Source organism: Betta splendens, chromosome 9, assembly GCF_900634795.4.
Source record: "Betta splendens chromosome 9, fBetSpl5.4, whole genome shotgun sequence".
NCBI lineage: Eukaryota > Metazoa > Chordata > Actinopteri > Anabantiformes > Osphronemidae > Betta > Betta splendens.
In genome coordinates, this window is record NC_040889.2 from 27,046,137 (window position 1) to 27,072,380 (window position 26,244).

At 43.2% G+C, this 26,244-nt stretch overlaps 3 protein-coding genes, 2 long non-coding RNA genes and 2 other non-coding genes across 10 annotated transcripts; 2 read left to right on the forward strand and 5 right to left on the reverse strand.

Annotated features, from left to right (window-relative positions):
* Positions 1 to 1,745: 1,745 nt before the first annotated feature.
* On the reverse strand, positions 1,746 to 3,554 carry tal2 (T-cell acute lymphocytic leukemia 2). The gene is made up of 2 exons (XM_029163283.3): positions 3,376 to 3,554; positions 1,746 to 2,601 (listed from the first exon to the last, which is right to left on the reverse strand). The coding sequence occupies exon 2, from the start codon at positions 2,585 to 2,587 to the stop codon at positions 2,249 to 2,251; it is 339 nt and encodes a 112-aa protein (XP_029019116.1). The 5' UTR covers positions 2,588 to 2,601; positions 3,376 to 3,554; the 3' UTR covers positions 1,746 to 2,248.
* Positions 2,319 to 5,096, forward strand: LOC129604606 (uncharacterized). Its single transcript, XR_008695641.1, has 3 exons — positions 2,319 to 2,363; positions 4,000 to 4,091; positions 4,955 to 5,096. It is a non-coding gene; the product is annotated as an uncharacterized LOC129604606 (long non-coding RNA).
* A 782-nt stretch (positions 5,097 to 5,878) lies between these two features.
* Positions 5,879 to 18,086, reverse strand: LOC114862686 (protein shortage in chiasmata 1 ortholog). 4 transcript variants are annotated; one of them, XM_055511793.1, is made up of 28 exons: positions 18,009 to 18,086; positions 17,334 to 17,409; positions 17,124 to 17,259; positions 16,958 to 17,048; positions 16,680 to 16,855; positions 16,057 to 16,219; positions 15,866 to 15,968; positions 15,648 to 15,789; positions 15,456 to 15,560; positions 15,141 to 15,267; positions 14,895 to 14,989; positions 14,230 to 14,475; positions 13,574 to 14,026; positions 12,953 to 13,165; positions 12,526 to 12,720; positions 12,353 to 12,445; positions 11,843 to 12,024; positions 11,633 to 11,699; positions 11,419 to 11,488; positions 10,563 to 10,738; positions 10,383 to 10,485; positions 8,847 to 8,958; positions 8,608 to 8,726; positions 8,447 to 8,534; positions 7,995 to 8,171; positions 7,776 to 7,925; positions 6,594 to 7,356; positions 5,879 to 6,287 (listed from the first exon to the last, which is right to left on the reverse strand). In XM_055511793.1, exons 1-28 carry the CDS (start codon positions 18,047 to 18,049, stop codon positions 6,229 to 6,231), a joined length of 4,521 nt encoding a protein of 1,506 aa, XP_055367768.1. In that variant the 5' UTR covers positions 18,050 to 18,086; the 3' UTR covers positions 5,879 to 6,228. The 4 variants fall into 4 exon arrangements, with proteins under 4 accessions (XP_055367768.1, XP_055367769.1, XP_055367767.1 ...); XM_055511794.1 differs by having other exon boundaries at positions 8,040 to 8,171; positions 8,608 to 8,729; XM_055511792.1 differs by having other exon boundaries at positions 8,608 to 8,729.
* Positions 9,771 to 9,842, reverse strand: trnag-ucc (transfer RNA glycine (anticodon UCC)). The gene has a single exon. It is a non-coding gene; the product is annotated as a tRNA-Gly (tRNA).
* Positions 10,028 to 10,099, reverse strand: trnag-ucc (transfer RNA glycine (anticodon UCC)). Its single transcript has one exon. It is a non-coding gene; the product is annotated as a tRNA-Gly (tRNA).
* On the forward strand, positions 17,189 to 20,305 carry LOC129604607 (uncharacterized). The gene is made up of 3 exons (XR_008695642.1): positions 17,189 to 17,316; positions 19,875 to 19,990; positions 20,185 to 20,305. It is a non-coding gene; the product is annotated as an uncharacterized LOC129604607 (long non-coding RNA).
* Positions 18,734 to 24,788, reverse strand: krt1-c5 (keratin, type 1, gene c5). Its single transcript, XM_029164122.3, has 9 exons — positions 23,217 to 24,788; positions 22,542 to 22,944; positions 22,378 to 22,460; positions 21,931 to 22,087; positions 21,102 to 21,266; positions 20,887 to 21,012; positions 20,168 to 20,385; positions 20,060 to 20,088; positions 18,734 to 19,880 (listed from the first exon to the last, which is right to left on the reverse strand). Exons 2-9 carry the CDS (start codon positions 22,938 to 22,940, stop codon positions 19,765 to 19,767), a joined length of 1,293 nt encoding a protein of 430 aa, XP_029019955.1. The 5' UTR covers positions 22,941 to 22,944; positions 23,217 to 24,788; the 3' UTR covers positions 18,734 to 19,764.
* Positions 24,789 to 26,244: the final 1,456 nt, after the last annotated feature.

The following is a 26,244-nucleotide window of genomic DNA, read 5'->3' on the forward strand; positions in this document are numbered from 1 at the left end:
ATTTAAACATGCAGAGTGTGAATTGGCTTTGAGGGGATAAAGAGCTCAGGGCCTATCGTTTGGCACCCAACTCCAGAAATTCTTTTTCACGGGCGCCTCAGCCGGGAGAGCGAGGGGCTGCCTGCACTGATCTGGCCCATTGTGATAACGGATTCAGACAGTGTGCTAGACGCTGATAAGGAAATGTGCTCTCAATAGACGATTACCCACATACTTGGGAGAGAATAGTCAATCAGGCAACTACACTTGGTGGAGGGAATGAGAAGCGTTCAGATTTGTTGTTATTTTCAATGCAGGGATTTATAATCCTGTGAGAAAGTTAAGGTCAGAGTAACATAAATAAGGTGTATCAGCAAAACGCATTTGCAGCCTGACAGCAATAATCTTGACGCTGTCTCATGTCTTCCTCTCCAGTTTCAAATGATGATTGAAGCATCTTTAAACAGGCACTGACGTAAATAGTATGAAAAAGGTTTTAATATTAGGTTCAGCTTTCACCGGTTTGTATCGTCTTATTTCGGTCACCATGAAACTGCACAAAGGTAAATATGACAAAATCATGACGTGGGACAGACTTCTGCTGTTCACTATTGTCATTTGTTTTTCAGTATTTTTTTTCTTTTACAAAGAATCAGCTGTCAGTTCCCACAGACCTCCAGTCAGTGTGTCCAGCTGCTCTCTGCTCCGTTTACACGCTGTTAGGAGAGTTTAACAGCCAGAGTGAAAGCACCCAAACCGGCTCAGTGTTTGCTCTTCAGCTCAGTTAGTTGCAGCCTTCTGCCTGAAAACGGGAAACATTTTCCACAGTGACAATAGGCGATTAGTTGTGTACACACACGACTCCAGTTCAAACGTCTTCCAGACACGGCAACGGCTGCAAACATCCCAGGTGTCAGAAGCAAATACAATGTAAAGACCTCGCTCTGGGCTTAAAGCGTTTAAGTGTCATCGATGAATTGACTGAATCTATAACGCAACAAGATGGAAGAGTTTATAGGTCGTTAGAGGGATTTTACAGTAGCTTCTGTTAATTAGTGCTCCTACATTCAGATGTGATCCTCCCTAAAACCTGCATCTGCACGGTGGTCAACTGGTCAGTGTTTGACTCCAGAGCAACCTCTAACCTCCGGGGTCACAAGTTAAGCTGTCACATTTAGGGCGTCTCTCAGGCCTGTGGTCATTGGACAGGGAGCAGAGGTCAGCTTTGTGTCCACAGGGTCATCACAGGACAAAGAGGCCGTGGGTCTGCTCTTAACTAGTGAACAGTGGCCAACACAGGCTGATTTTCTGCTGAGTCTGTGTTTCACTTTCTAGTTAGTAAAAATAGTCACAGAAACATGTTTAGATGTCTGTTACACTAGTTAAATGACCAACCTGCTACAGCAACGTAATCCAGAACCTTGTAAGTATTTGCTCTTCATGCGTGTTTTATAAACAAGTCATTTATTAAATAAATAGGTCAAATAAATAACAGTATGCATTCACAAGCAAACAAAAATAACTTACAAAAGTGGTATCGGAAGATAATCACACTCTTCACAGCAAACAATCGCTTCGATATCTTTGGCTATTTGAACATGCGCATGTAACAAGACCGAAAATGAGAACGTGTACTGTAAATGAGAAGGTGTTTGTGCAGTGAGGAGGACTGTCAGTTTTAGTTCAATCCTGTTTTTAAAACTCCACAAATACTGAACACAGAAAAAAAAAATAAGAACCGAAAGTCATGACCTTGACGACTAAAGGTCAGGAGATGTCTTCTGACAGAAGGATTTTTTTGTTGTTTTTTTTTTTTTTTTAAACAAAGTGCCCTCAGCTATCTGGAGATGATTGCAGCCTGGAGAACTGGCTGAGCTGTTATCTATTCAAGCGCTTTTCTGAATCTGTTGCTTCAAAATGAGGAATTCCCTAATCCCTTCCATTTTCCTTATTGGCAAAACACTGCAGGAATAAATTAATTCCAGGGGGGTTGAGGAATATTAATGGCGAGGACACAAAGGGAATTTTGTACAGGTTTCACACATCCATGCAGAATACAAATTCATTTGAACACTGATCAGCGAGCAGGCAGCCACATTGGAGTCCATCCGTATCACACAGTACTGCATCTTCTGCACTGAAACACGAGCCACACACAGGTGACAAAGGCAGAGACAACATACTGTAGTCTCAAGAGGACCGGGTCAGCTTTTGGAGCCAGGAAAAGGATCAGCCATTCCACTCAAGTTCTTCTTTTCCCTTTGCGATTCTACCAGGCCTCGGAGCTGTCGCAGCTGGATCCAGGTGACGGCGCCTCGGTGTCGCTGGTCAGGGCCCAGGCGTGCGCGGGGGAGCGCAGCTGCTCCATGTTTCCTCTGAGGAAGGTGAGCAGAGCGGTGGGGGAGTGGCTGGCCGGCTGCCCGCTCTGGCTCTCCAGCAGCTGCACCAGGAAGTTGATGTAGCGCATGGCCAGGCGCAGGATCTCGTTCTTGCTCAGCTTCTTCTCTGGAGGATGGGTGGGGATCAGCTTGCGGAGCTCGGCGAAGGCCGTGTTAACGTTGTGCTGGCGCCAACGCTCCCTCGTGTTGGTGAAGACCTTCCTGGTCATGATGCTGAGCAGAGCTGTTGATTGACAGGATGTTAATCAGCTGCTTCTTTCCAAAAGTTGCATTCAAGTAGTTTTGACATACTGTAAATCTGTTGTTGTCTTTGATACCAGATGATTTATGAAACACAAACAGAATATTTTCAGGTTATAAACTCTGGACAAAGCAAGACCATTACAGGTGTCAGCTTGGTTGTAAACGGCATTTGTCACAAATCTGTTTTTATTTATTAGTCAACAAGATTCTATTTAAGCAATTAGGCAAAACTGTAGTTTTTGTACAAAAATTATTGTTTAAATCCTTGTTTTTTATAAATTGGCTTATTCTCTTCATTTCTGACTCTACGACTCATACAAAACGTTTACTTTGAACATTTCACCTAGATTATTCATTCATCCAGCAGCTGCACCAACATGAAATTTCATATTTTTTTATGAATTTCTCAAAACTGTCAAACTTCATTCATGTAAAACTGTAGTTATTACTAGATAATGTCTGTCAATACCTAAAATATCCTGCAAATATCCACTAATTATGCTAGAAAACAATAACTAAATGTATCCATGGTAAGCTGATTTCCAGCTGATTTTTCTTTCCCAAACCTATAGTTAAATTAAAGCTTTTAAACTGAACTCAACATTTGATGCAATGTCTAATGTAGCTGCAGGACAAACTGAAATCCTTGTTGCAACCTGTGCTCCGGGTGGTCTATTAATTATTTACTTGTACCAGGGGAAACACAAGGTCTCAAGGGAAAACAAAAGCATGTATTAGCCTTTAAATTTCTAACCTGTATGAGGTTTGAAGAAGTCTCAGAGTCAGCAGGTCATCGGTGTCAGTGTCCACTCAGTCGCGTGTTCTCATGCTCGCTGCGATCCTTGTGAGCGAGAGCGACGGGGAGAGTAGAAGAGAAAGAGGGAGGGATGGGGAGCAGACAGACAGGGAGAGAGACGGGGGAAGACTGCTGCATGCTCGCATCCCACATTTTATAGCAGAGTGAACCCTATTGTGTGACGTGTTGTGTTGTGGAGGTTGGAGGTAGCTGGGGACTGACACACACACACACACACACACACACACACACACACACACACACCGTTCTGCCTGTTGTTTCGAGCCAGAGGAGGTGCTTTATGACTGTTTTGTCCATAAATTATCACTCATAATATTTTTATTTTGGATGTCTATGTGCAACATTTAACTTCACTGCAGTTCCGTTTTTGCAGCTTTTATGATTCAACAGCCTTTTAAGTGACTATTTGTTCAGCTTTTATGATTCATTGCTCATTTAATCCTTGAAGGTTAGCTCAAGGTGACAAATAAATTCCCATTGAAGTGAAACTGAGACGTTCATCTCTCTGATCCGTCTCTTACTGGTGTGGACATTTGTTCCATTCTGTTTCTCTGACATTAGGCGTGGACAACCCACCGTCCCTCCACTGTGGAAAAGACCTTGATATCACTGTCTTCGCTGCCATTGAGTTCAGCCTGATTGGGCTACAAAAGGTAAAAATACCATATCCAGATTGACAGTTGAACAATATGGGTTTTGTTTTGACTATGGTAATCTTGTTGAGCCATTCCAAAGGGCCACACATATATTACAGAGAAAACAGGGAGAGCCCCTACTCACCTCTATCCAACCACGCCTCACCCCTCTCTCTCCCCCCCCTCTGCCTCCCACTTTCAACCTCCGTTCAGATAAAAAAACAAGTCTAGTTTAACCAATTGTCACTGTTCTTTTTACACCCTTCAAGTGTTGTTTCAAAGACGCAGCCTTCCATAAAAGTCCCTATGTGGAGTAGGAATTTACATAATCCGATTAGGGCCTGGGATTAGCCCCGGGCCTGGAGAACAGGCCCGATGGGGGCTGTTTCTCTGAATCAGCCATTCATGGTCCATGCTGCACGTCCAAGAGGCTGCACCTGCAGGCCAGGCGCCACCGCTCGCTGGCTCCGTCCAGCCCCGGCTGCAGGTCTGCAGACTCACTGCTGGCTGCTTTGGCCAGTGTGTGAAAGAACATCACACCTGAACCTGTAATTCATCTTGCAGGTTAGGGCTAAAATCAGTGAGTGAGGAGGAAAAGACCTGAAACCTTAGTGGTTAATTCACTGTTTGGTGTTAAGTGGAATCTGAAAGCAAAGAGCTTTAATGACATGACTGGTCTATTGTGTTTCTTGTGTTTTTGCATATATTTATCATATGGCTACAGATTGATCAGCACTGTACCACTTCATAACATACAGTAGACACAGTATTTATAATTTGTATTGGACATAAACTAAACTAAAGTCATAAAATAGCTGGTGTGTCAGAAAAAATCAAGTGAAGGTTTAGTCAAGCTGACGTCTTCCTCTCTGATGTTACAGAACTGATGAGTACGAAGGACCAGACAACAGCCCTGAAATTAACTCTCCAGGCGACTCTCTTCTGTTTTCTGTGTGTATAACTGTTCATTTTCAGATATTTCGGCTGCAGCTACACTATTAAATGTGAATTTGTTAAACTGCGGCATGTGTTAACTGTACACAAGTCTTTATTCCCTCTAGGATGCTCCATGATCACTGTGATCCACAATCAGTGTTTTACCAGAAAACTCCTTTTTAACACACAGGTGACTGGTTTAACTGCCGCCTGTGATTGAAGATAACAGCCGTGTGACCTTTACAGCTGTAGCTGGATCTAAATCTAAGCGCAGCTAAACAGCCTGTTAATTCCCACCATATCTCTGCTGTCCCATTCAGTCTGGAGCTGAAGTAACAGCCCAGGACAATTACTGCACCATTACCCTGCTGTTTACTCAACCTTCGCACATGTGGGGACTCCTCCGTCCATCCTGCACACTGCTTTTGTGCCTGTGCCATTAAAAAAACAAAACATTTTCTGCCTCTTTGTGCACTGCTTGTTAGAAGGCAAAAGCCTGAGAGACACAGAGATGTCCGTAAAAAAAGCTGGGTTATTGATGGCGAGGTGGGGCTGGATGTGGCCGTCCAGAGGCAGCGAGGTTCGCAGTCAATGCCCCCGGGGATCGTCTTTGTCTGGGGATCATTCCTCAGGGAGCTGGCTTCACTCTGCTGGCTCGTGAAGATAAGCACTCACTCCACATGCTGAGAGACCGCGATAAGGGGATTGCTTCACTAAATGTGAGAAAAAAATAGCCCCACCATCGAAGCTGTGAAAATGAGAGACTTTATCCCTCGATCGCACTCCTCAAACCATAAATCACTATTAGTTCCCACTACTGAGCATGCGCTGTCCAAAGGAAAACAGAAGCTACATGTCCACAATTATAATCTTATTTCATTATTTAATTTATTTAACAGAATATACACATGCTGTGACTTGTTTTAAAAAATTACAATGTAGCTTCAAGCTGATTTAGTGTGTTCATGTAACAAATTTAATAGCTAATACATGTTTTATAAAATTACATCTTTTATGTCGGTATTTATTACAGTGTTCACAGCAGTTCAACAGGAGGAATTAAATAAGGTCTAAATCAGGAATCATCTGGAGAGTTGTTTAAAGATAAAAAATCTAATGGAAGATGAGAACATGAACGTCTGCAGTCAGTTTTAACGTGAATGAGAACAAACGAGCTAAAACCTAAATTATAGAACACAGAACTTGAATTTCATTACTCTTAAAAGTCATACAGCTTCCACTCATAACTCAGCCTCGATTTCTTCAATGGCGTCAACACTGCAAAACAAATAAGAACATTTCTCAGCATATTGAATAAAAATTATTTCACAACTCAAAATAAACCTATTCTTTAGATGTCCACCTACTGAATTACCATACAATGAAAAAAAATAGATCTAGAAATGCATTTAATCGTAAATCAAGACATAAAATATGAATAATTGTAACAAACGTGACTTAAGTATATGTAATTGTGCTTTTATTTCAGTATTTGTTTATGAATTATTTTATTTATGGATTTGTATATATAAGTCTCATATATAAAATTTATTTATAGATTTATTTTTGCTCCTTGTTACCTACCTGTTCTAACCAAACCTGCAGCCTGTTCACTCCTCTTCCTCTCCTGTCCTACCCAGCATTTAGAACCGTAGTTTGAAGGTGTTGCCCCCCCTCCATTGCTGGAGGCCCAGTGGTTGCCAGTGTGACCTCGACCCCACAGTGAGCCGTCTGGTGCAGGGCTTGGACTGTAGCAAATGTGATGGCTGTCAGCATGTGTGATGTCAGCGTGGACTGTAGAGTATGTGGACAGTTTACTGCTGACTGGCTGCTGCAGGATGGGGCTGTGACCAAAGGTGGAGTCCAATTTCAGAGGGCTGTCAGTTGTGTGTAAGTATTTTCTTGGAGCTCCAAGCGTCCACTCATCATTAACCCTCTCAGCGACTCTTCCTACAGTTCCAGCTCTGCTTATCCACCCATTAAACTTTACTTCCTCTCTGTCTCTGGTCTTCTCTGCCCGACTGCTGTCCCAGCTCCTCTGCAGTAAAACATCTGGACTGCCAAAGGAGTGGCAGCTCAGGTCAAGCCTGAAATATCCACTCTTTGCTGGGTCTGGGCTGTGTTCACAGAAGCTTCCCTCTGCCCTCCTGACTCCAAAAAGGAAGCTGGTGTTGTGGTCATTATAAAGTGTACCTGGTTGTGGATTGGTGGAGGGCTGAGAGACTACGTGCTCAGGTCCAACAGTTTTGGTCCACGGGCTGGTTTGCTGGTTTGTGGTGACAGTCTGAGAATTGATCTGGTTGAGGTCTACAGGCAGCGTGTACAGTGAGGTGGTGTCAGTGAACAGCTAAAACCAGGAAGAGAGAGGATCTGAAATTAACATCTGCCATTGAACATTTGACTGAAACCAGCCCTGCAGGTGTTAATAGTTATCCTCCTCACCTTCAGGTAAACTGGACCCATCAAACAGAACCAACCTTAGCCCAGACCATATACAGTATATATATACAGTATTTGCCCTGTTCAAACTCTGCCTTATTACAACCCTTTTCAGTTCAATGAGAGTCTATACAAACTGAAACACATCAAATTCACACTGGTTGTAGCTCTGTATAGTAAAAGTATTTATGTTTGAGTATTTGATTACACAATTAAAAAATGTCTTGTATCATCACCCAGAAACACGTGACAGTAAAGCAACACATGTAGCCTTCAGTCAAAGCACATTATCGAGGAGCCGCACAATGTTTGTTTGATTCAGCTCACCTTGAGGACTTTATGTGGCACCTCAGGAAGCAGCTGATGCAGCTGAGACAACGAGGCCCCCAGGAGCCACTGGAAGGACGGTGCTTTGCTCAGCATGAGCTGTCCAACCAGAGGGTTAATGCACGGAAACTGCAACAAGCACATTTCCTCCTAGAGGCAAAGGTGTGTAAGCACACAGACACATGGACACACGCAGATGTTAACCAGCAGAAAACTTACTGTAGGCAGGCAAATGTTCTTAAGGTTTTGTGACGTTGTCTTCACCTCTGAAGGTGTCACAGTCACCCAGTCTCTGTTCAGGTAACTGAGAGGATCCCGGTCGCTTAACATCAGGCTGTGGAAGCAGATCTGGTTGATCCACTTGGCAATTTCCAGCACATCTGACACAATCAGCACCTGAAAGAATGAGCAGTAAAGTACAACTAAATGGTTCCAATCAGTACCGGAACCTAACTCAGACACTCACTGAAAACAATTTGATTTACCCACATTCAGGAGGCAGTTAGTATAATATGGAATATCCTATTTCTGCCACTGGTTACTGACATTGTTTTTTGTATTCTTCTAGATCTAGTGATCATAAAACAACATCCACACTAATTACACAGACAGTGAAATGTTTTCTTTGAGGAAGTGTAGTTAGAAGCTGAGACATCAAGTTTGCTTTCTACCTTGACGTCTAGATCTTCAGTCTTCATCCCAAACAGCACCAGAGATGAATAAACTAAAACCAAGTTGCTGAAAGCTTCACTGGAGAATCTGTCACAGGGCAGTTGGTGGTGAGTGCATGTGTGCAGAGTGTTTCTTGGTTGTGTGTGTGTTGGACACTGACCCCCCTTCCTGAATGTCTGGGCAGTGCAGGATGAGCCAACAGCAGCTGTACTGAAGAGAGAGAGCACTCAGCCTCATCACCAGCCTCTCACTGGCCCGTTCCTGACACAGCTCATCCTGCTGCTACAAACACAGGCAAAGAATTAAACAGGGAAGAACCAAGTGACTAAACAAGCATCATTTGACGTTAAATGATCTATAATTAGCTGATTATTTGGTGTTTTTTTCTTCTCTTCATACCTGAATGATGATGACAGTGATTTCATCCACTGTGATCACATCGTAGTAATTTGTGCCACCGATCATCTGCAGGGACGCACAGTGGCTTCTCTCCAGCACTATTACATTATACCTGCACACACAGAGATGTGTTTAACCATATGACAGTTAAAAGAACATCACAGCATGATAAAAACTGTTTAAACCAACTATCAAACTAACTGGAGTAGAAACTAGCAAGAGTACACATTTACACTTAATCAAGAAAGAAGAAAAAACAACATTTCTTTAATTTTATTTAAACCTATTTGGAGGGTTAGTCAGAAAATGACACTGAACACTAGTCCAGTACAACAGTTGCTTTCCAGGTAAAAACAAGATTATCCCTCATAAGAAGCAAACACTCCTCTCCATTCATGTAGTCTGACTGCTGCAATGCAAGCAGTAATTACACAGCAGCACTGAACTAGGTCACTGCCACTCTCCCCCAGGACTCTGGAGAATCTCCAGGCTCCACCAAAGGTATTTAAAGGCTGCCTGCAGTATAGGCAAACTATAAATACAATATATAATTACAATATTACTCCTGCTCAACAAAAAGCTAACTTCAGGTTCAAAGGTATTTAAGCAGTGTCACAGTTTTTGCATCTATATACCAAACAAGATGGGGTAGCAGTGTAACAAGTCAAAGGTTTGTTTAAATATCTGAAAAAAGTAACTTTTGCAGACTCCACATGAAATGCTTTTTGATTTCTCCAGAATCATCAACTGCAGCTACACTATAACCACTAAACCAAAAGGGGCGACAGGCAAATGTTGAAGAGAGACAGACAAGCACTTGTTTGAATGTCTGAAAATCAAATTTATGCCTTTCCATAATGTTTATCGCATTCTCAAGACATAAGGCGCAAAGTGTTTTCCTGAAAAGAAAACAATAAAAGTAGCTGCGTTGGCCGGGAATCGAACCCGGGTCAACTGCTTGGAAGGCAGCTATGCTAACCACTATACCACCAACGCAAGTAAGGAAATTATGAAGTAAAAAGAACCCCACTATCCAAACTACAACATTTTTCTCTAAATGCACAGTTCAAACTCTAAACAAATGCTCGCGAATGTTTGAAAATGTAATCTATGCAGCCTCTAAATGAAATGTTTATAACATTCCCAATATATCACCAAAAGATGTTTCCTTTAAAAATGACTGCGTTGGCCGGGAATCGAACCCGGGTCAACTGCTTGGAAGGCAGCTATGCTAACCACTATACCACCAACGCAGACAGAATGCTGTCGCTCTATCATAAAGTGCACTAGTGTGGATAAAAAGTGCCTTCCAAACCTGCATAGAAAGGATGATCTTTGGTATATTTCAACGTGACATGCTAATTACAAGTGTTATGTTTGCTTTACTTTTGGAAATCTATACAAATGCAAATTATTTTGGCTCTTAGAGGAAAGTCCCTGGTCACATTTACAGTAACACATGCCCTATAGACACGTGACAAAGCATGAATTGGCTTTTACACACAGATTTAGCTTTGGGTGAATGAGAAACTGTACCCTGACTCGAGTGTCTGTAGCAACAGTGGACGATTAAGAAGCCCGTCCGTCACAACCAACACATAGGGCACATTGTCCTCCAGGCGCCACGATGGCTTTACCTCTTTATGAAACACAACATGCACCATTAAAAACAATTTTAAGCTAATGAACTGTGTGAATGTGTTTGACGCCAGCCACCAGGGTCCTGTAGGACGGTGCTGAAGCTGAGGTGGCTGATGCTTCTCTCCCTGCAGACTATCGACCACGGAGAGTGGCCTGGATGGTCGTACTCCACCACCAGAGAGAAACAGCTCCACGGGAAGTCCGGACCGATGTGCTGCTCATACACCACAGCACACACACTGTTGCACACACTGGACACACAGGATGGCAGTGTCTAAGCAACACTTGGTATTTCTAGTTCAGACAGTTCAGATAGCATTTTACTTTGCTGCTGTAGCAGACTGTTTAAGGTCTTTATGTGCTCTGTTTATGTGTATCCCACCGCTGCCACTAATGTAGCCGGGTATTTTACGTGGGCTAAACTATACATTCATACATGACAGGACGACGCGTTTGAGTTTCGATCTTCTTCACTTTATTCCAGCGGGCAGAGAGAGAGAGAGAGAGAGAGAGATCCCGGCGCTCACCTGTACGCAGTGCGCATGTCCCTTCCCAGAGTATGGCAAACCCCGAAGGACAAAAGGACAAAAAGCATACTACACACATAAACTGAGCACAAGTACATTCGCACATAAAGACCTTAAACAGTCTATTACACTGCCATAGTCCCAGTAGAGCAAAAACGTACAGTATAGTCATATTCATATTCAGAATTAAATTATGTAAGAAGGATTTTAATATTCCTTGTATTTATCTATCTATCTATCTATCTATCTATCTATCTATCTATCTATCTATCTATCTATCTATCTATCTATCTATCTATCTATCTATCTATCTATCTATCTATCTATCTATCTATCTATCTATCTATCTATCTATCTATCTATCTATCTATCTATCTACTTTTGCATTTGTAAATCCAGCCCACCTGCTAACCACTCGAGCACCGTTCAGTTTGGTTTTGTTCTCTTCTGGACAAACTGCAGTTACAGCCGCATCTGCAACAACATGAAGACACTCATCTGTACACTAACAGTATCACAGACACAAAATACTGTAGATGAACGTTACTTTGGGTTAGCTTTGTAACCACAGAGTTTGATAACAGTGACACGGCAGAGATCAGTCCTGTAGGTGCTCACCAGGCACTTGGCTCAAGCTGTTGATTATAGGTCTGTTGTCAGAGTCAACTGATGTTATGACCAGAATCTACAGAAAGTTCAGGAGCACAGCAAAAACACAGACACAAGATACAACAAATTAGTCAAATTTTAATTTAGATATAATGTAACTGATGAATCAAATGTATTAAGAAATACATCTATTGACTGATTTGTAGTGGTTTCTCTGACTTTCTCTATGTGGTCCTGTCCTTTCCTGGAGTGCAGCCATGCAGCAAGCAGCTTCTGTAGCTCCTGCAGCTTCAGGTTGGACTCTTGGTCATTGAGGCTGAGGAAGAGGATGATCTTTAGCTTCTTCACTAGCTGCTCCAGACTCTCCTCTGCACATGACTGATCCACCTTTTCCAGGTATTCTAAAGGACACAAGGCCATCATTTAGTTTAGTTCAATCGAAGATTTTACTTATTAAAACAAAGAAAGCTATTTAAGCAACTTGTTTCATCAGGGGCAGTCAAGAAACAATGGTCAAAAATTATTTATTCATAGGTCAGATTCGCCTAAAACAATCATTTTTTAATGAACAAAATATTTACTTTGACATGTGGACATAAAGACAAATAGGCTGGACAACCTACAACCTTAGAGTTCAGTTCAAGATAATTTACGCTGAATGTTAAACTCAAACACTATATTTTCTTAATTTACATTTAACATTAGAGAGCAAACCAGAGTTATACTGACCCAGTGCAGTACTGAGGTTGCACTTCAGCAGCAACTCTTTGAAAGTCACCAGCACATGGACCAAAGCTGCCCAGTTGTAAAGCAGCTTCTGATCTGCACAAAACACAGCGGGAATGTACAGTGTTGAAATGTTTATACAACCATGCATGCATCTTTAAAATAGCTTTTCTTACCTCCGACCAGCTCTGTACTCTGTGCATGTGTGCTGCAAAGCGCCTTCTCCTGCTGTTTGAGGAGAAAATGTGTCTGGTCTGGTGCCAGGCAGCTGAAGTCCCCCCGCACAGGAAACTTGAGCCCCAGCTTTCGAGCTGCGCTCAAACAAGGCTGAGCGAAGGCTAGTAGCTCAAAGTAGGCACGCTGCTGGCTGACTGCAGGGGAATGAAGGCACAGAAGATTAAAAAGAACACCATCTGAGACTGTTTTCAAAGTTAAGACAGGCTATACTGTACAAGTAAACATTTCCAGTTGTTCCAATTATTTTGCAGTATTTTCAGGTTTTCGTTTGCTTTTTTAGTCTGTAAATGTAAATTAAAATATCCAGATTCTTTAATAATCCTTTTAGTACATGACTGAACTGGGGGTGTTGTAAATGTGTCACACCTGTAGCTTGAACCTGAACTACTCTGTCGTCCTGCTTCACCTGAGGTTCTGATAGAATGACATTACTGACCAGCTGACCAATCACCGGTTCAACCACTTTCTGCTCTTTAGTAGCACTTTCTGAAAAAACGGCATTGGTAAATGTTGGGAGCCGGTCTGGTCTGTAGATCTGATCTGGAGGAGGTGTGGATGTATGTTGGTCTGAATTTCGTGCTGATAAAAAAGACAAAAGATTACTGTCAATATATCACGAAAGAGTCAAAATTAGGTATGAATTACAACACAAAATGTTTATCATGCTGATGTCTAAATCTTTTTTTACTTAAAGCGCAGATACATTTTTTAACAACCTGCTAACTGATGATGAAAACGTGTCAAACAAACATGTGTGACGCAGGTCGGAGCTAGTTTTATCAGCATTCAAAAGATTTGTTTATGTAAATACTTGAATACTTGAGGTAGATGTGGTGGATATTCTTTATATGACCACTAGATGGTGCCATTTCCATTTATGTGGCTTTATTCTGAGTTTGTGTTTGAGGTGTCCAGGGAATGTTTTGTCACAATAATATCTATTAGGCCTTGTCTGAGAGGCAGACGCTAAGACCTAGGATTCTGTACCTGCAGTGCCTACGGACCTCTGAGGGTCTACAGTGAGTGAAGACTTCTGCTGAGATCTCAGAATCATGAAGGTGGACAGAGGGTCGAGGACGTCCTCCCGTAGACGTGTGTTATTTATTCTCAGTGGCACAGCCGACTCAGGCATGTGACCACTCTGCTCTGTCCTGCTGTTTTCTCTACACATGCTGATGCTGTTATGCTCAGAAGACAGGGCTCCAACTCCTGGAAACACCTTGTGGGGAACCTTTTCTATGGTGTTAGCAGCAGGTCTTGAAATGAATGCTGCTGGCTTGACAACTTCACTGTACATCCCTGAAGATGCATCATCAGCTTTGTCTTCTTGGAGAAGGGCGTCATCTATCGTAGCCTCACCATGTAAAGCAATAGAGTCTGAATTTATCAAAGGCACCTGGGTTGTGTGAATGGGACTCATCAGGATGGATCTGACTGTAACTGAAACCAAAGAACGTGTGAAACAGGACGTGATATGTAGTTAGAAAATATGCAGGAATACTTTTTAAGCAATAAATTAATCAATGCACAATGTGTAATCTAAACAGCCTGTTTTTATTCACGTTGCAATAATAACACTTTTCTAAAGTTTTTAAAGGTTTTACCATCGTGTCTGCTAATAAAATGCCATATGCAATACTCACAGTTAAAGTGTTCAAGTGGCCGTTTTTCAAAGTCTTCCACCTTCTCCTTGGACTCTGTGCAGGAAAACTCGGACCTCATGCTGTCTGTGATCACATAGTCGCTGCACACATACATCGGTGGGGTTCCCTCCGTCATCTGTGATTGCAACTCGTCAACTTGAAGAAAAGTAGCATCTTTCAGTTTGATGATGTTCAAGGCTTCAGACAAAGGCTGGAAGTCAACAGCTGTTTCATCTATTTGAGGCTCTGTAAATAAATAAAGCTTTAATAAGTGAGTATTCTTTGAAGATTTAGGCGGAGATTTATCAGTTCACGGTTGATTAAAGTGCTTGCAAAATTCTACTATAAACTTTTTTATTTATAGATTAACTCTTATAGTGTGCATTCATCAGTTGCTGTGAGAATTGACGAGTGTGAACTTAGGTGCTTTCATTTCAAGGAAAATGATGACACCTGGTGGTTTGCAAAAAGTATAGCAGCCCCTCAAGTTTTAGGTCGTGGTTGGCTAAAAACATAACGCCGTTTAATTACTGTAGGGACCACTACTACTACTACTATGCTACAGTTCAACTGCTATGCAAGGTGAGACTTCCAAAATGATCCAACTGTTTAATCAGCAAAATTGGGGAGCAAAAACATTTACACAACATCCTACTGCAGCCTACCTGCTAACAGGAATCCAACCACAAAGACGGGGTGCTTCTCTGCCTTCCAAAGGCCCATCTGCATATCATTCCAAGCTCTGGTAGATATCAAAGCTCTAGATCATAACAATCAACATCAAAAGTGACTCTAGGAACTGTACCACAAGAACCCTAATCATGTTATTGTGAAGAACAATTTGATGGAGGGATTTTCTGAGGTAGGTCTAATCGGGTCGTTGTAATAGTGTTTTGACCTGATATACTCACTGTCTACAGGGTGGAGACAAGCCTTCCTTTTGCAATCCAGAGGACAGACCGAGTTTGATCGGACTGTTCTTGGGAGTTTGGGTGAGAATCAGATCCAGCTCTATTTCACTTAGAGGCACCAAACATCCTTGTAAAACAGAATTATGATACCGGAGCAAGATGTCACCAAGGAATATTCACAGCAGCAAACTGTCACTGCTTCTTAAACAATAATTCATGTAACTTGACAAGCCAGATAATGTTTGTTTTATTATAACCCTTTTACGCAATATGACAAACAACATATGACACCTTTGTGTTTCCTGTAAAATGTACCTGCCATCTCTGACTCCATCAGGCCTTTGTTTATTTTGTTATCCCTGGTGGCCTCCTCTGGTGCATCATACTGTGAAATATCCACTGATGTTGATGCATGTGAAGCTGTAGGAAATGCAGTCATATCCATTTGTTTATTAATTGATTTGTGCATTTATATTTCAATGAAAGCTTTCTTAAAATAGTTTTCACCCTGATTAAGCACATCCAGGACTGGTGGCTGCTCATCTAGTGGTTCAGGAGCAACGCTTATTTGACCACAAACATTTGAGAACGAAGTGACGTTTTCTGCGGTGAGTTCAACAGTGTCCAGTACAAAAGGCAACACTAAAGACTACAGACATAAAAACAGCAATACATAATCATCAGCAAACGTTTCATAGATTAAATGAAGAATACAATTTCATTACCTCTTCCAAAAATAATTCTTTTCCAAACTCCTCATGAATGTTCACACACCACTGAAAGTCACTGGTTTTCACATCAGGAGGTCTTTCATATGACACATACTGTCTAAAAACAATACAAAGACTATGGTGTTATAGTGAACACACATGGAGGCATAAAGTTGCTAAATTCTAAATGAAGCATAAGCCCAGACCTAAACAGAGTGTCCTCAGAGATGGGGTGTCCTGTTGCGCTCAGCAGGGGGTCAGCCACATGAAGAGTCCTCAGCCTCGACACTTTGGCTTTCAGTGATGGCAAATACCTCTTAAAATGTGGCAGGTAATCAAGACCCACAAACTCTTCTGGCAGCAGTAGCTCTTGAACAAACACGTTTTTAGAATCAAGAAGTCAGTTACTCTTCTAACATAACATTTGCTTCATTTTAGGCAATTACAGAACTCTTTAAACTGATGTCACTAAAATGTCCGATAGCAAATGCAAACAGACTTACAATGACTACAAAAACAAAACAACACAAAGAAACTTACCCAAAAGTAGGTTTGTACAGTAGTGTGGTATTATAGTATCCTGGGTATTTAGAAATAGAAACCCTATTTGGAGGGTAACCCTTTCATTAGCTTCCTGAAATAAACTGTCTGTTGTACCAAGCTAGAGGCTATAAATAAATATAAAGAGGATGTGGTGCACAACGTTATGCACAAATAGTCCTCTGCTGTTCCCTTGTATTGTGAGGACTTGGAACTGAATTTAGGTTAAATGATTTAATTGAAATAACAAGTGACAGGAACCTACTGTATCTGGGACCTGCTGGTTTACCTTTGTTCTCATGTGCAGGTTCTGTCCCGTCAGTCGTCCACTTGAAGAAGGACTCCAGACATGGATCCCTTTGTGTGAAAGGACACACAAACTCATGCTGGTCCTGATGCTGTAGTGAATTTAAAGTGGGTAGTACATCCACATCCAGTTGTGTCTCACTCAAGGTCACATTATATCTGGAATAACCAAAAAGTGGAATAATATTATCCAAGTTTTTAACAATAATTTTCAAATGTTATGCAGAGTGACTGAACGTTAGTGTTTGAAAGTGATGCCACCTTTCCGGTAAATGAACGGATTGTTTTTTTCCTCCCAAGTCATCGAACGCAGATCCACTGATTAAGAACTTACAGGTGGAGATCACCTTTTCTGTCAAGTGCACAAGAAATGAATGTAAAACTAAATACTTCCCCAGCAAATTAAACAGGACCCATGTCCGTTTACCTCGGACCCACGGCGTCCTGTACGTGATGTCAGGCAACGCGCCGCTGTGAGCGTACAGGTCACCGGTTCCAGGAAGGGACGGCACCGGCACCGGCAGCGCCAGCACGCGCGTCACGACCTTCAAACTGGTGGCGGCCTCAAAGACAAACGGACGCGGTTCCCTTCAGACGTCAGTGCGGTTAAAAACATAAGAGTGAGACGTGACCTCACCTCGAAAACATAGTCGAGAGCTTTAAACGTGACAGCCGAGAAAAACTGAGACGGCAAACAGATGTCGTGTTCGCACCTGTAAACACACAAACGCACAAATAGCTGAGAATATACAACAAATTAAACATGAATAACGTATTAATGTGACACCTCAACTGGAAACTCAAGTAGCGTTAAGGCGGGAATCTATCGCTCGCTTGCATGAAGCTACTGTTAGTAACCGGTGTAATTTAGTTTAGCTGCTAGCTGCTCAAATTCAGCTAGCAAAGCTAAAACGTCCATTAGCTAACTTGTTTCCAAAATATACAAATTATACAGACCAGCTCATAATATTAAATATTATCATGTATCTAATCAAACTAGAGTATAGGCTGTAAAATAATACTCAATGCTGTGTTGGTTGGCGTCAAACCTACATTATGAAATGAGCCCGAAGCGCTACACTACAGTGCACAACACGACACAAACCCCAGGTTACACATACTGTACACGTCCACTTTCTAGAACTTAAACTCGCACTCTCTATACTATCATTGTGAAATTAAATAATTTTATTTTCACAACCTTTCAATTGAGATATTTCAAGTTAAACGCAAAACAGTGGTTCGAATATATTTAAATATTTAATAAATATTTAAATATAGAATGTTTCGATATGTTACGATATTAGAGTACATGCAAACGTCATTAGTGGTCCATTGTGCGCTGCATTTCATCCCCAGACCCGTAGATGTCAGTGTGGTGTCTGTTATGCACGTGGCTGCCTGATACTATGACACTTTTTTAAAAAATTAAATCCAAATCACAACATACTGATTATAATGTGTCCATTTATTATTGTTTCACATTGTTACTGAATACATTTAGATTTTACCATATCTCCCTTACAATAGTTTAGGACATTGGCTGATAGACTTGAATATAACAAGAAGAAAAACAATTTGCACATAATATGCACATCCAACACATAAGCAACAGTCTATGAAACCTCTCAGTGTAAGATAACACCCATGTGACCTGGTAATAACACAGTAGCTGAAATCCCCAAATGACAGCGCTGCTCAGGGACCGTCTTCACAAAGACTTGATGATTCACTGGCTGTTTAAAAGAATGAGGTCTTTCAATAATATCCATTAATACCATCCAACCTAAAAACAACTGTCAGGTGGAACATAAACCTCGGACACCTCTGTTTGACTGTAGGTTCTTTGTGTGGCAGTGACATCTGACCTTTGTCACGTTAGCTCTGAATCATAAGACAGTTGCACAATGGATCTTATTCATGCTACTGTAAAGTTTTGTTCCGGTCCCTTGTGGATGCCTGCGACAGAGGCACAGATTCAAAGGAAAGGGGTCGAACCTACAGTATACAGTAAATAACCAGAGTTTAAGGCAGCAATCCAAAAATCAAGATGGCATAGTATTTATTTTTATTGACAATGTACAGCTTTGGTTGAAACAAACTTCAATTATACCATTATTGATACACTGCAAGTGTTGGTCACAGTAGCTACTGTACAGTTGTAAAATAAAGACCTCCTGAGGTCACAGTGGGTGGAGTCGAAGCATAGTTGATTATAATAATAAAGATGTCTTATGTCTTGTGACATCATATTTAAATTGAATCGGGGGTCAACAAATTAGAAACCATTAGTAAAATATTTCAGTAGAGTACAACTAGAGACCTCAATAATAAACATAATAAAAATAAACATACAGTATTGTAGAATTATAACCTTACTGAGAGCCCAATTTTAAAAACTGTGAAATGATAACTTTGTAAAAGTAGAATTAATGGCAGAGTTGTTTATTGGATTGAGTCACACTGTGCATGTTTTCTAACAATGTCGATAGCGAATGTACAATCTGTTTATATAAATTGTAATAAAAAATAAACATAAGTCTTTAGTATGAAAGTACAATCATAAACAAAATCAATTTGAGGCTCAGTGTATTTGCTTTACCCAGATACTAAACTACTAGATGTTTCAATATTGAGTCAAGATTACTGTGGCAAATAGAAATTCACAGTGTGACATTCCATGGATTTATAGCACTGGACAATCCTTTGTTTGGCTTTTATTAATACATACAATATTAAAATATGGACAATATTCCATTTTCATATTCCTCATTGTCCATATTAAGTGGACAATTTGGTTCTCATAAGGACACTAAAATAAATGATAGTACATATATTATCCATCAGTAAGGCCTAAATTTTTTGTTATATCTTTTAAAATGGAATCACACACCCTAATTTTTTAAAATAAAAAATAAAAATCTTTTTCTGTCTTTTTCTATCCAAAATCTATTTATCTATAAAATGAAGAAAACAAGTAAGAAACAAGTGTCAGAATCTGGGGTGTACTCAAGTAAAGTCCTGGATTTCACAGACGTGTTTGTTCAGAATGTGCAGGACGCGTCGGCTCATTTTTTGCTCTCCTCTATCTGCTCCACCTCACTCGACTCATCCACCACTTTCCCGTTGATCATGGTCTGGGTGACGACCTTTACAATCTTCCTGGTCCGGACGTCAGGATCCTCTGCAACAGCCAGGGATGAAGCCAGTGTTAGTGATGGAACGCCACAGAAAGTACATGATGCCATCAGATGTGGCGGAGACGAATCCAGAATCAAGCAATCGTTGATCCAAGTTGTTTTGTACAGTTGTACCTTGATACTTTTACTCACAGAATAGTTGCATTTCTTAACTTTGACTTACTTTTGGGCGGCGCTGGCGCTTCTTTCACCCTGTGGGACAACAGAGACGTCTTGACTACAGGCACATGTACATTAAGCCTTGAAGTGAATGCGGTGCCGCCTCACTCACACTTCCTCTCCTTCCAGCAGCCTCCTGTACGTGGCGATCTCCATCTCCAGGTTCTGTTTGATGCGCAGCAGCTGCTCGTAGTCGGTTTTGTTGCGCTGCATGTCCAGACGCAGCTGAGACAGCTCATCCTCCAGCTGGGTGAGTGTGAGCTGCAGGCGGTCCATCTCCACAGAGTACTTGTGGCCCGTTTCTCCCAGGTTTCCTTCCAACACGCCAACCTGACCACCGCACACAGGTTCAGCTGAGCTTACATAGGTAATTTGGATTTTCCATGAATGGTTTGAATTTCAAAGCTGCATTAAAACATCTGACACATTGGCACCAAATGTAAAGCAACAGCTGCTTATTTACCAACAGACATTGGGTGTCATCACCATCATGTACTGTAAAGTACACAGTCATTACACCCTTTCATTCCATTTTATTGCAGCTCATCCATCCACTCAGCCTGAGGTCCTCCACACTGTCAGCATGATCACATCCCGCATTCATTGCTGTGTGCTCAGCATCAGGCTGAGCAAACATCCACCACCTGTAGTTGCCTCGTCTGCATGAAGTCACACGCAGTGGAAACACTGCACACTTCCTTGTTTGCCCCTAGGTCTCGTCAGCCGCCACTGATTGATCATTATAGCAGTGCACTTCAGCAGCTCCTTGTCGAGTGAAAGCAGCTGTTTTAAGCTCCAATGAAGCTCAATGCAGCTCTGCTCCACGCGTACCTGCTTGCGAAGACTGTCGAGCTCAACTTCCAGAGCCTGCAGGAAACGTCTTCTCTCTCCGAGCTCCCCCTGAGCACATCGCAGGGCCTCGTTGCTCTCTTTGACCTCCGACTGCACTGCTTCCAGCTGCACACAAACACGTCGTGTGACGCACAATACGCAGCGCACACAGTGACACCACAGCAAACGCCGGAACAAGAGGCGGAGGGTTTTACCTTCCTGAGGTACCAGGCCTCAGCCTCCTCCTTGTTTTTGCGAGCGATGCCTTCGTACTGGACCCGGAGCTCAGCCATTATGGCCCCCAGATCAGGACCCTGAGCTGCATCCACCTCCACATTCACCTGTTCATTGGCCATTCGCACCTTGAGAGAGCTCATCTCCTGCGAGTGTTCACAGAAAGGAAGGTGCTGGAAGTTAGATGTGTAATTAAAGATCACATTTAGTTTCCCCTTTAACAAAACCTATTTACGTTTTTTACACAGTGTACAAAAATGTAATAAACCATTCATAAACTATAATTTATTCTAAAGTCGTTGCAGGATAATCTAAGTGTGACCTAATTCATTAATAAAAAAACTGCATTAAAAGCAGTGTGTCAGTCACACTTGCAGGAAGCAGGGCAGCGCCTGCGAGGCTCCGCCCACATCCTGAACACCTGACGGTTTAAACACACACGGTCCCTCCGGCAGGATGGGCTCAGGTACCGTGTTGTGTATGTGGGTGTTACCTTTCTATTTGGAGTCACCACAGAGACAAAGAGCTGCGTGGACGCTTAGCGTTGTCATATTTCACATACTGAATACAGTAAATGAGGTGCCCTGAGCGCGAGACAAACCTTCTGTTTGTCTAAGAAGAGAAACACACATTTGATTCTTCGCCCACTGGTGCAGCTCTACCTGGAATGTTTTACAGCTTGTCTGGATGATATTCATCATGTTGAGTCTCAGGCAGCTCTGGGAATTCACAGAGTCTCACAGGCATCCAATATTTAAACTTGTCATTCATTGATCACGTCTGTGACCCTGACTTCGCCGCGGATCTCACCTCGTCGTGATTCTTCTTCAGGAAGTAGAGCTCCTCCTTCAGGCTGTCCAGGTCTCCTCGCAGAGTGGCGATGATCTGGTCGTGGTCGGACTTCGCTCTCTTCAGCGCCTGACAGTCCCTCTCCACCGACTGGCACAGAGTGGCCTCTGCCTCCCACCTGTGGGAAAGGTACATTTCCTCACCGCTGTCATAAGTGGATGTTCAGGCTGATGCTCTCTGGAGCCTGAGCACCGTGGGAGTGGGGCTCTTATTTCGCAGGCTGACAGAAAGGTCATTTATTCACACGTGTCTGTAGTCTGACACTCATATGTGATCCCTTAGTGTGTGTGTGTGTGTGCGTGTGCGTGTGTGTGTGTGTGTGTGTGTGTGTGTGTGTGTGTGTGTGTGTGTGTGTGTGTGTGTGTGTGCGTGTGCGTGCGTGTGCGTGCGTGTGAGAGAGACACTCACTTGACCCTGAAGTCATCGGCCGCCAGCCTGGCGTTGTCAATCTCCAGCATGATGCGGGCGTTCTCCAGAGTCTTCTTTCTCACCTTAGCAGGAACACGGTGGAAGCTCATTCAGAGGAACAGAGGAGTCTAATGTCACTGGCAGAAAAGCGGCTTCTCACTGACCTCCTGCCCGATGGCGTGCGCCTGGGCCATCATTGCCTCTATGTCGTGTCCCTTCGGCGTCCTCTCCAGCATCAGCTGCTTGATCCGGACCTCCAGCTCGGCGTTGGAGCGCTCCAGCGAGCGCACCTTGTCCAGGTAGGTGGCCAGGCGCTCATTCAGGCCCTGCATGGTCTCCTTCTCGCTGGCGCCGGCGCCGCGGCCGTTCAGCGAGAGGCTGGAGCCCAGCATGTTCAGGCCGTTGCCCACGGAGACGGAGCGCGACAGGGACAGCGTGCTGACGGCGGCCAGCGGGGAGACGGAGGGCTTGGGGCGGAGGCTGCGCCCGCTGTCCCGGGTGGACATGCTGGAGAAGGAGGGCTGGCGGATGGAGTAGCTGCGCACAGAGAGGGTGGAGGCCATGGTTCTGTGGAAAAAAGAAAAGCCAGCAGGCATTTTACTGAATGGAGTCGAGGCCAAACTTTTAATGCATTTTTAGTTTCCTATTCACCATGAACTGAAAATCACCAAAGGGCTAAGACACGACATCGTCCCATCTCTGCTTGTTTTGCATCCTCTTTTAGTCATTGAAGCTGCTTTTTCTCTGGTATTTGTGCTCACTTTCAATTACAAACATTTTCTGACTGAATGACATGGAGCTGCTCAAACACGAGAGTAGAGGAACGGAGCAATACTCACAGAGTTGAGTCGGTCCGTGGGCTTCGTCTCGCGCTCCTCAACCAGGTTTTGACGCCGTCGCTGTGAGTGAGAGCGGTCGGACCAGATTTCCCCGGTGAGTCTGTGACTCTTTGTTTGGGAGGAGTCACTGTGTCCAATCCCACAGCAACACAGCACGACGCAACTCGACACCTGAGAGGAGTGAAAAAAGGTGGGCATTTAATAAACACACGTAGTTTGAGGCACACTTTCAAATTGTTTCACTGTATGAAGCGTCACATGCTTGTAAACAGCAGCTGTAACGGCTTTATTCGTTTAATTAACTAATTAATTAATGAGTCATTAACGTATCGGGGACGATGGAGCAGCTTCACGTGCTGCCGGCAGGTTTAATACATAGCAACGATAATCTCATTTAAAAAAGCTTAGATACACTTCAAGCAATGAATACTATAAATGACAAAGTAAATAGTCGAACAAGAGGTTCTATGTGGTTTAGTAAAAAGGTGCCACGAAACAAAACGTTTCACTCGAACGGACACAGAGCAACATTTGGCCTCGCATGTTCGTACGCTGGGTCCAAACCCCTCAGGTTCTGGTCTGACCCGACTGGGTGAAACCCGGAGCGCGCGCCGGTGCTGGAAACAGGAACGCCGCCGTCTCCACAGTGATCCCATTGAGCGTGGACACAATGCCTCCTGAGCAACGTGAGACGCCGCTTTCACCCGAGGACGCCCCGGCGGAACACGGACGGGAGCAGGAACAATGGAGGAGCAGGGTGAAAAGAAAGTGAAGACCCCTGAGAAATGCAGGGCGTGGGTCCGGTTCAACTGGAAACGCGCGGTGACGCCTCTTTGCACACATGATAACTCGTTATCATGCAGGGTAATACCCTGCTGCTGTATTGTCTCTGGGGATCAGATCTCACAGAACCCCTGACCTGGTTCAGCGCCTCTCACTCCGCCCGAGCCCATCACCCTCTGCCCGCATCACGCACCATCACCGCCACCTAGTGGGTCGCACGCGGAGCCGCACCCTGAGCACGTCACTTTCTCTACCTGCTGCTGCAGGAATCATCACTACAGCTGGAAATCCCTCCAGCACCAGCTCCATTTCATTTGTTTAGCAGTGAGTCAGTGTTTTAATCAACACTGCTTCCCATAAGAACTAGAGATTCCAGGATGTTGCATTCATGTCTCCCTGTGGTCAGTGTAATTGTCGGTTTATCACAGAGGTAGGAAGCGATGCACGAAGTCTTTTCAAAATTAAACGTTGAACTAAAAAGTGGATGCTGGTTTTCTTTGGGGAACAGTAAGCTGCACATTTATCATCACATTATGAGGATCTCGGCCAGCTTTGAGCAGCAGAGGTCAATCCTGGCTGAGCTCATCTCTTGCTCCAATATGAATCTGATCAGAGAACACAGTATAAATGCAGTGACGGCGGGTACAGAATACAGCGTTTCTCTAGAACGTATGGTTCAGACCATTTGACAATATGCAGCTCAACTATTTGGTTAAAGCCCAGACTGCAGCGCCACCGTCCGCTCCCTGGAGCCTCAGGAGAGTGAATTAGACCCAACTTCTTCCGAAGCACCCTGACGTGATGCGTTGTCAAACCCCCAAATGAACCGTGGTGGGAACCTGCTGTGTGTATTTGTTGATCCTGAATCCAGCTGTGACTTAAATAGACCCGTTCGTGTCCACACTTAAACAAAACACAGTAAACCACAAAGTAAATTCACTGCGGCCTCATCTGCTCTGAAGCGTCACTTAGTCCTGGTCTAAACAACACATCTCGGTTTCATTGCGTCTTTGTTGTTGACGGGTGACGTGACATTTTAAATGGGTGCTTTAACTAAAGGCTTCCAGAAACAGCAGCAGCTACTGGCAGGAGAGGTCGCTGTGGATTTGAAGCCGTAGACGCAGCAGGTCGAGAACAAGCCTGCTCAGTACAACAAATCAATTCATTATTATTATTGTGTGAAACAGCTGCGGGATTCGCGCACGTCGGTTAGCGGAAGAGAACAGATGGAGGGATGCGACTGGTTCAGGGCTGGAGGCTGAGGAGGAACGCGACCGGTTAACGTGTGGCACAAACGCAGACCAGAGCCGGTGCTGAACGGCTGGAACTCACGCCTCCAGAACGAAATGAAACCCGGAAGCAAAGTCACGTGAGGTGGTCCAAGGTTCTGAGTGGACGGAGGACGGAGAAGTGCATCGGGGGAAGTGAAACGACGACGCCGTCAATGGTATAAATACCAAGGGCCAGAAAGCAACGCAGGACAAAATAAAGGTACCAGCCCGGAAGTGAACCCTTCAAAATAAATCAACAAACGGATGCGTATAAGCCAAACTAACGATGAGATACCTGGGCAAGATATTTTCTGCATCTTATATTAAAAAAAGGAACCAATCACTGGTGTTTGTCATCTTGTTTGTGAAAACTTTATCTTACATCTTTTGACATTTGTTATTTGCAAAGAACATTGACAGTTACTGTACCCTCAAAAAGAACAACCTGACCATAATATCAGAGGTGAAGCTGCCATTGTTGCAGTTCTGTGTCAGGGTCGTAACATTACAGCTTCCAATAAGATGCGCAGTTAAATAAGATTCTAACATTATATGAATAATGAATAATCATATAATATTTTTCAGACTAAAAGATTACAACAATTTGTTTATGGGCTTTTCTTCCTTATTTGTATTTTCAAAACTATTAGAACCAGGTTTTGGATCTCATCCCTTTAGCGTTTGCATCATCAGTTCAGTCAAATACTGTATGTATATATGTGCAGTATATAAGGCCTTGCCAGGAAATAAACTTGAGGAGGAGGAGGAGGAGGAGAGCACTGATGAAGATGGCTCACATTGCAATCTTCCACAGAGGTTTTGTTGACTGTTGTGCAGGAGAGAGCTCATCAGCGAGAAGGAGAGAAATGTGAATACGCAGAGACGAGGGCACTGCAGTGTATCTGCTCATTAGGCGCCCGACGCTGTAATTCAGCGAGCGAGCAGCTCTGCAATCAGGGGCCTATTCATTAGCA

Coding starts and splice junctions, on each gene's coding strand:
- tal2 (XM_029163283.3), bottom strand. CDS start 2,587: ATGACCAGGAAGGTCTTCACCAACACGAGGGAGCGTTGGCGCCAGCAC.
- LOC114862686 (XM_055511792.1), bottom strand. CDS start 18,049: ATGAAATGCAGCGCACAATGGACCACTAATGACGTTTGCAT. Junction 10,486..10,562: donor CACCGTCCTACAGGACCCTG/GTGGCTGGCGTC, acceptor TGTTTCATAAAG/AGGTAAAGCCATCGTGGCGC. Junction 7,357..7,775: donor TGCCACATAAAGTCCTCAAG/GTGAGCTGAATC, acceptor TCCTGGTTTTAG/CTGTTCACTGACACCACCTC.
- krt1-c5 (XM_029164122.3), bottom strand. CDS start 22,940: ATGGCCTCCACCCTCTCTGTGCGCAGCTACTCCATCCGCCAGCCCTCC. Junction 21,013..21,101: donor AGGCCTGGTACCTCAGGAAG/GTAAAACCCTCC, acceptor GTTTGTGTGCAG/CTGGAAGCAGTGCAGTCGGA. Junction 20,089..20,167: donor CTGCTGGAAGGAGAGGAAGT/GTGAGTGAGGCG, acceptor GTTGTCCCACAG/GGTGAAAGAAGCGCCAGCGC.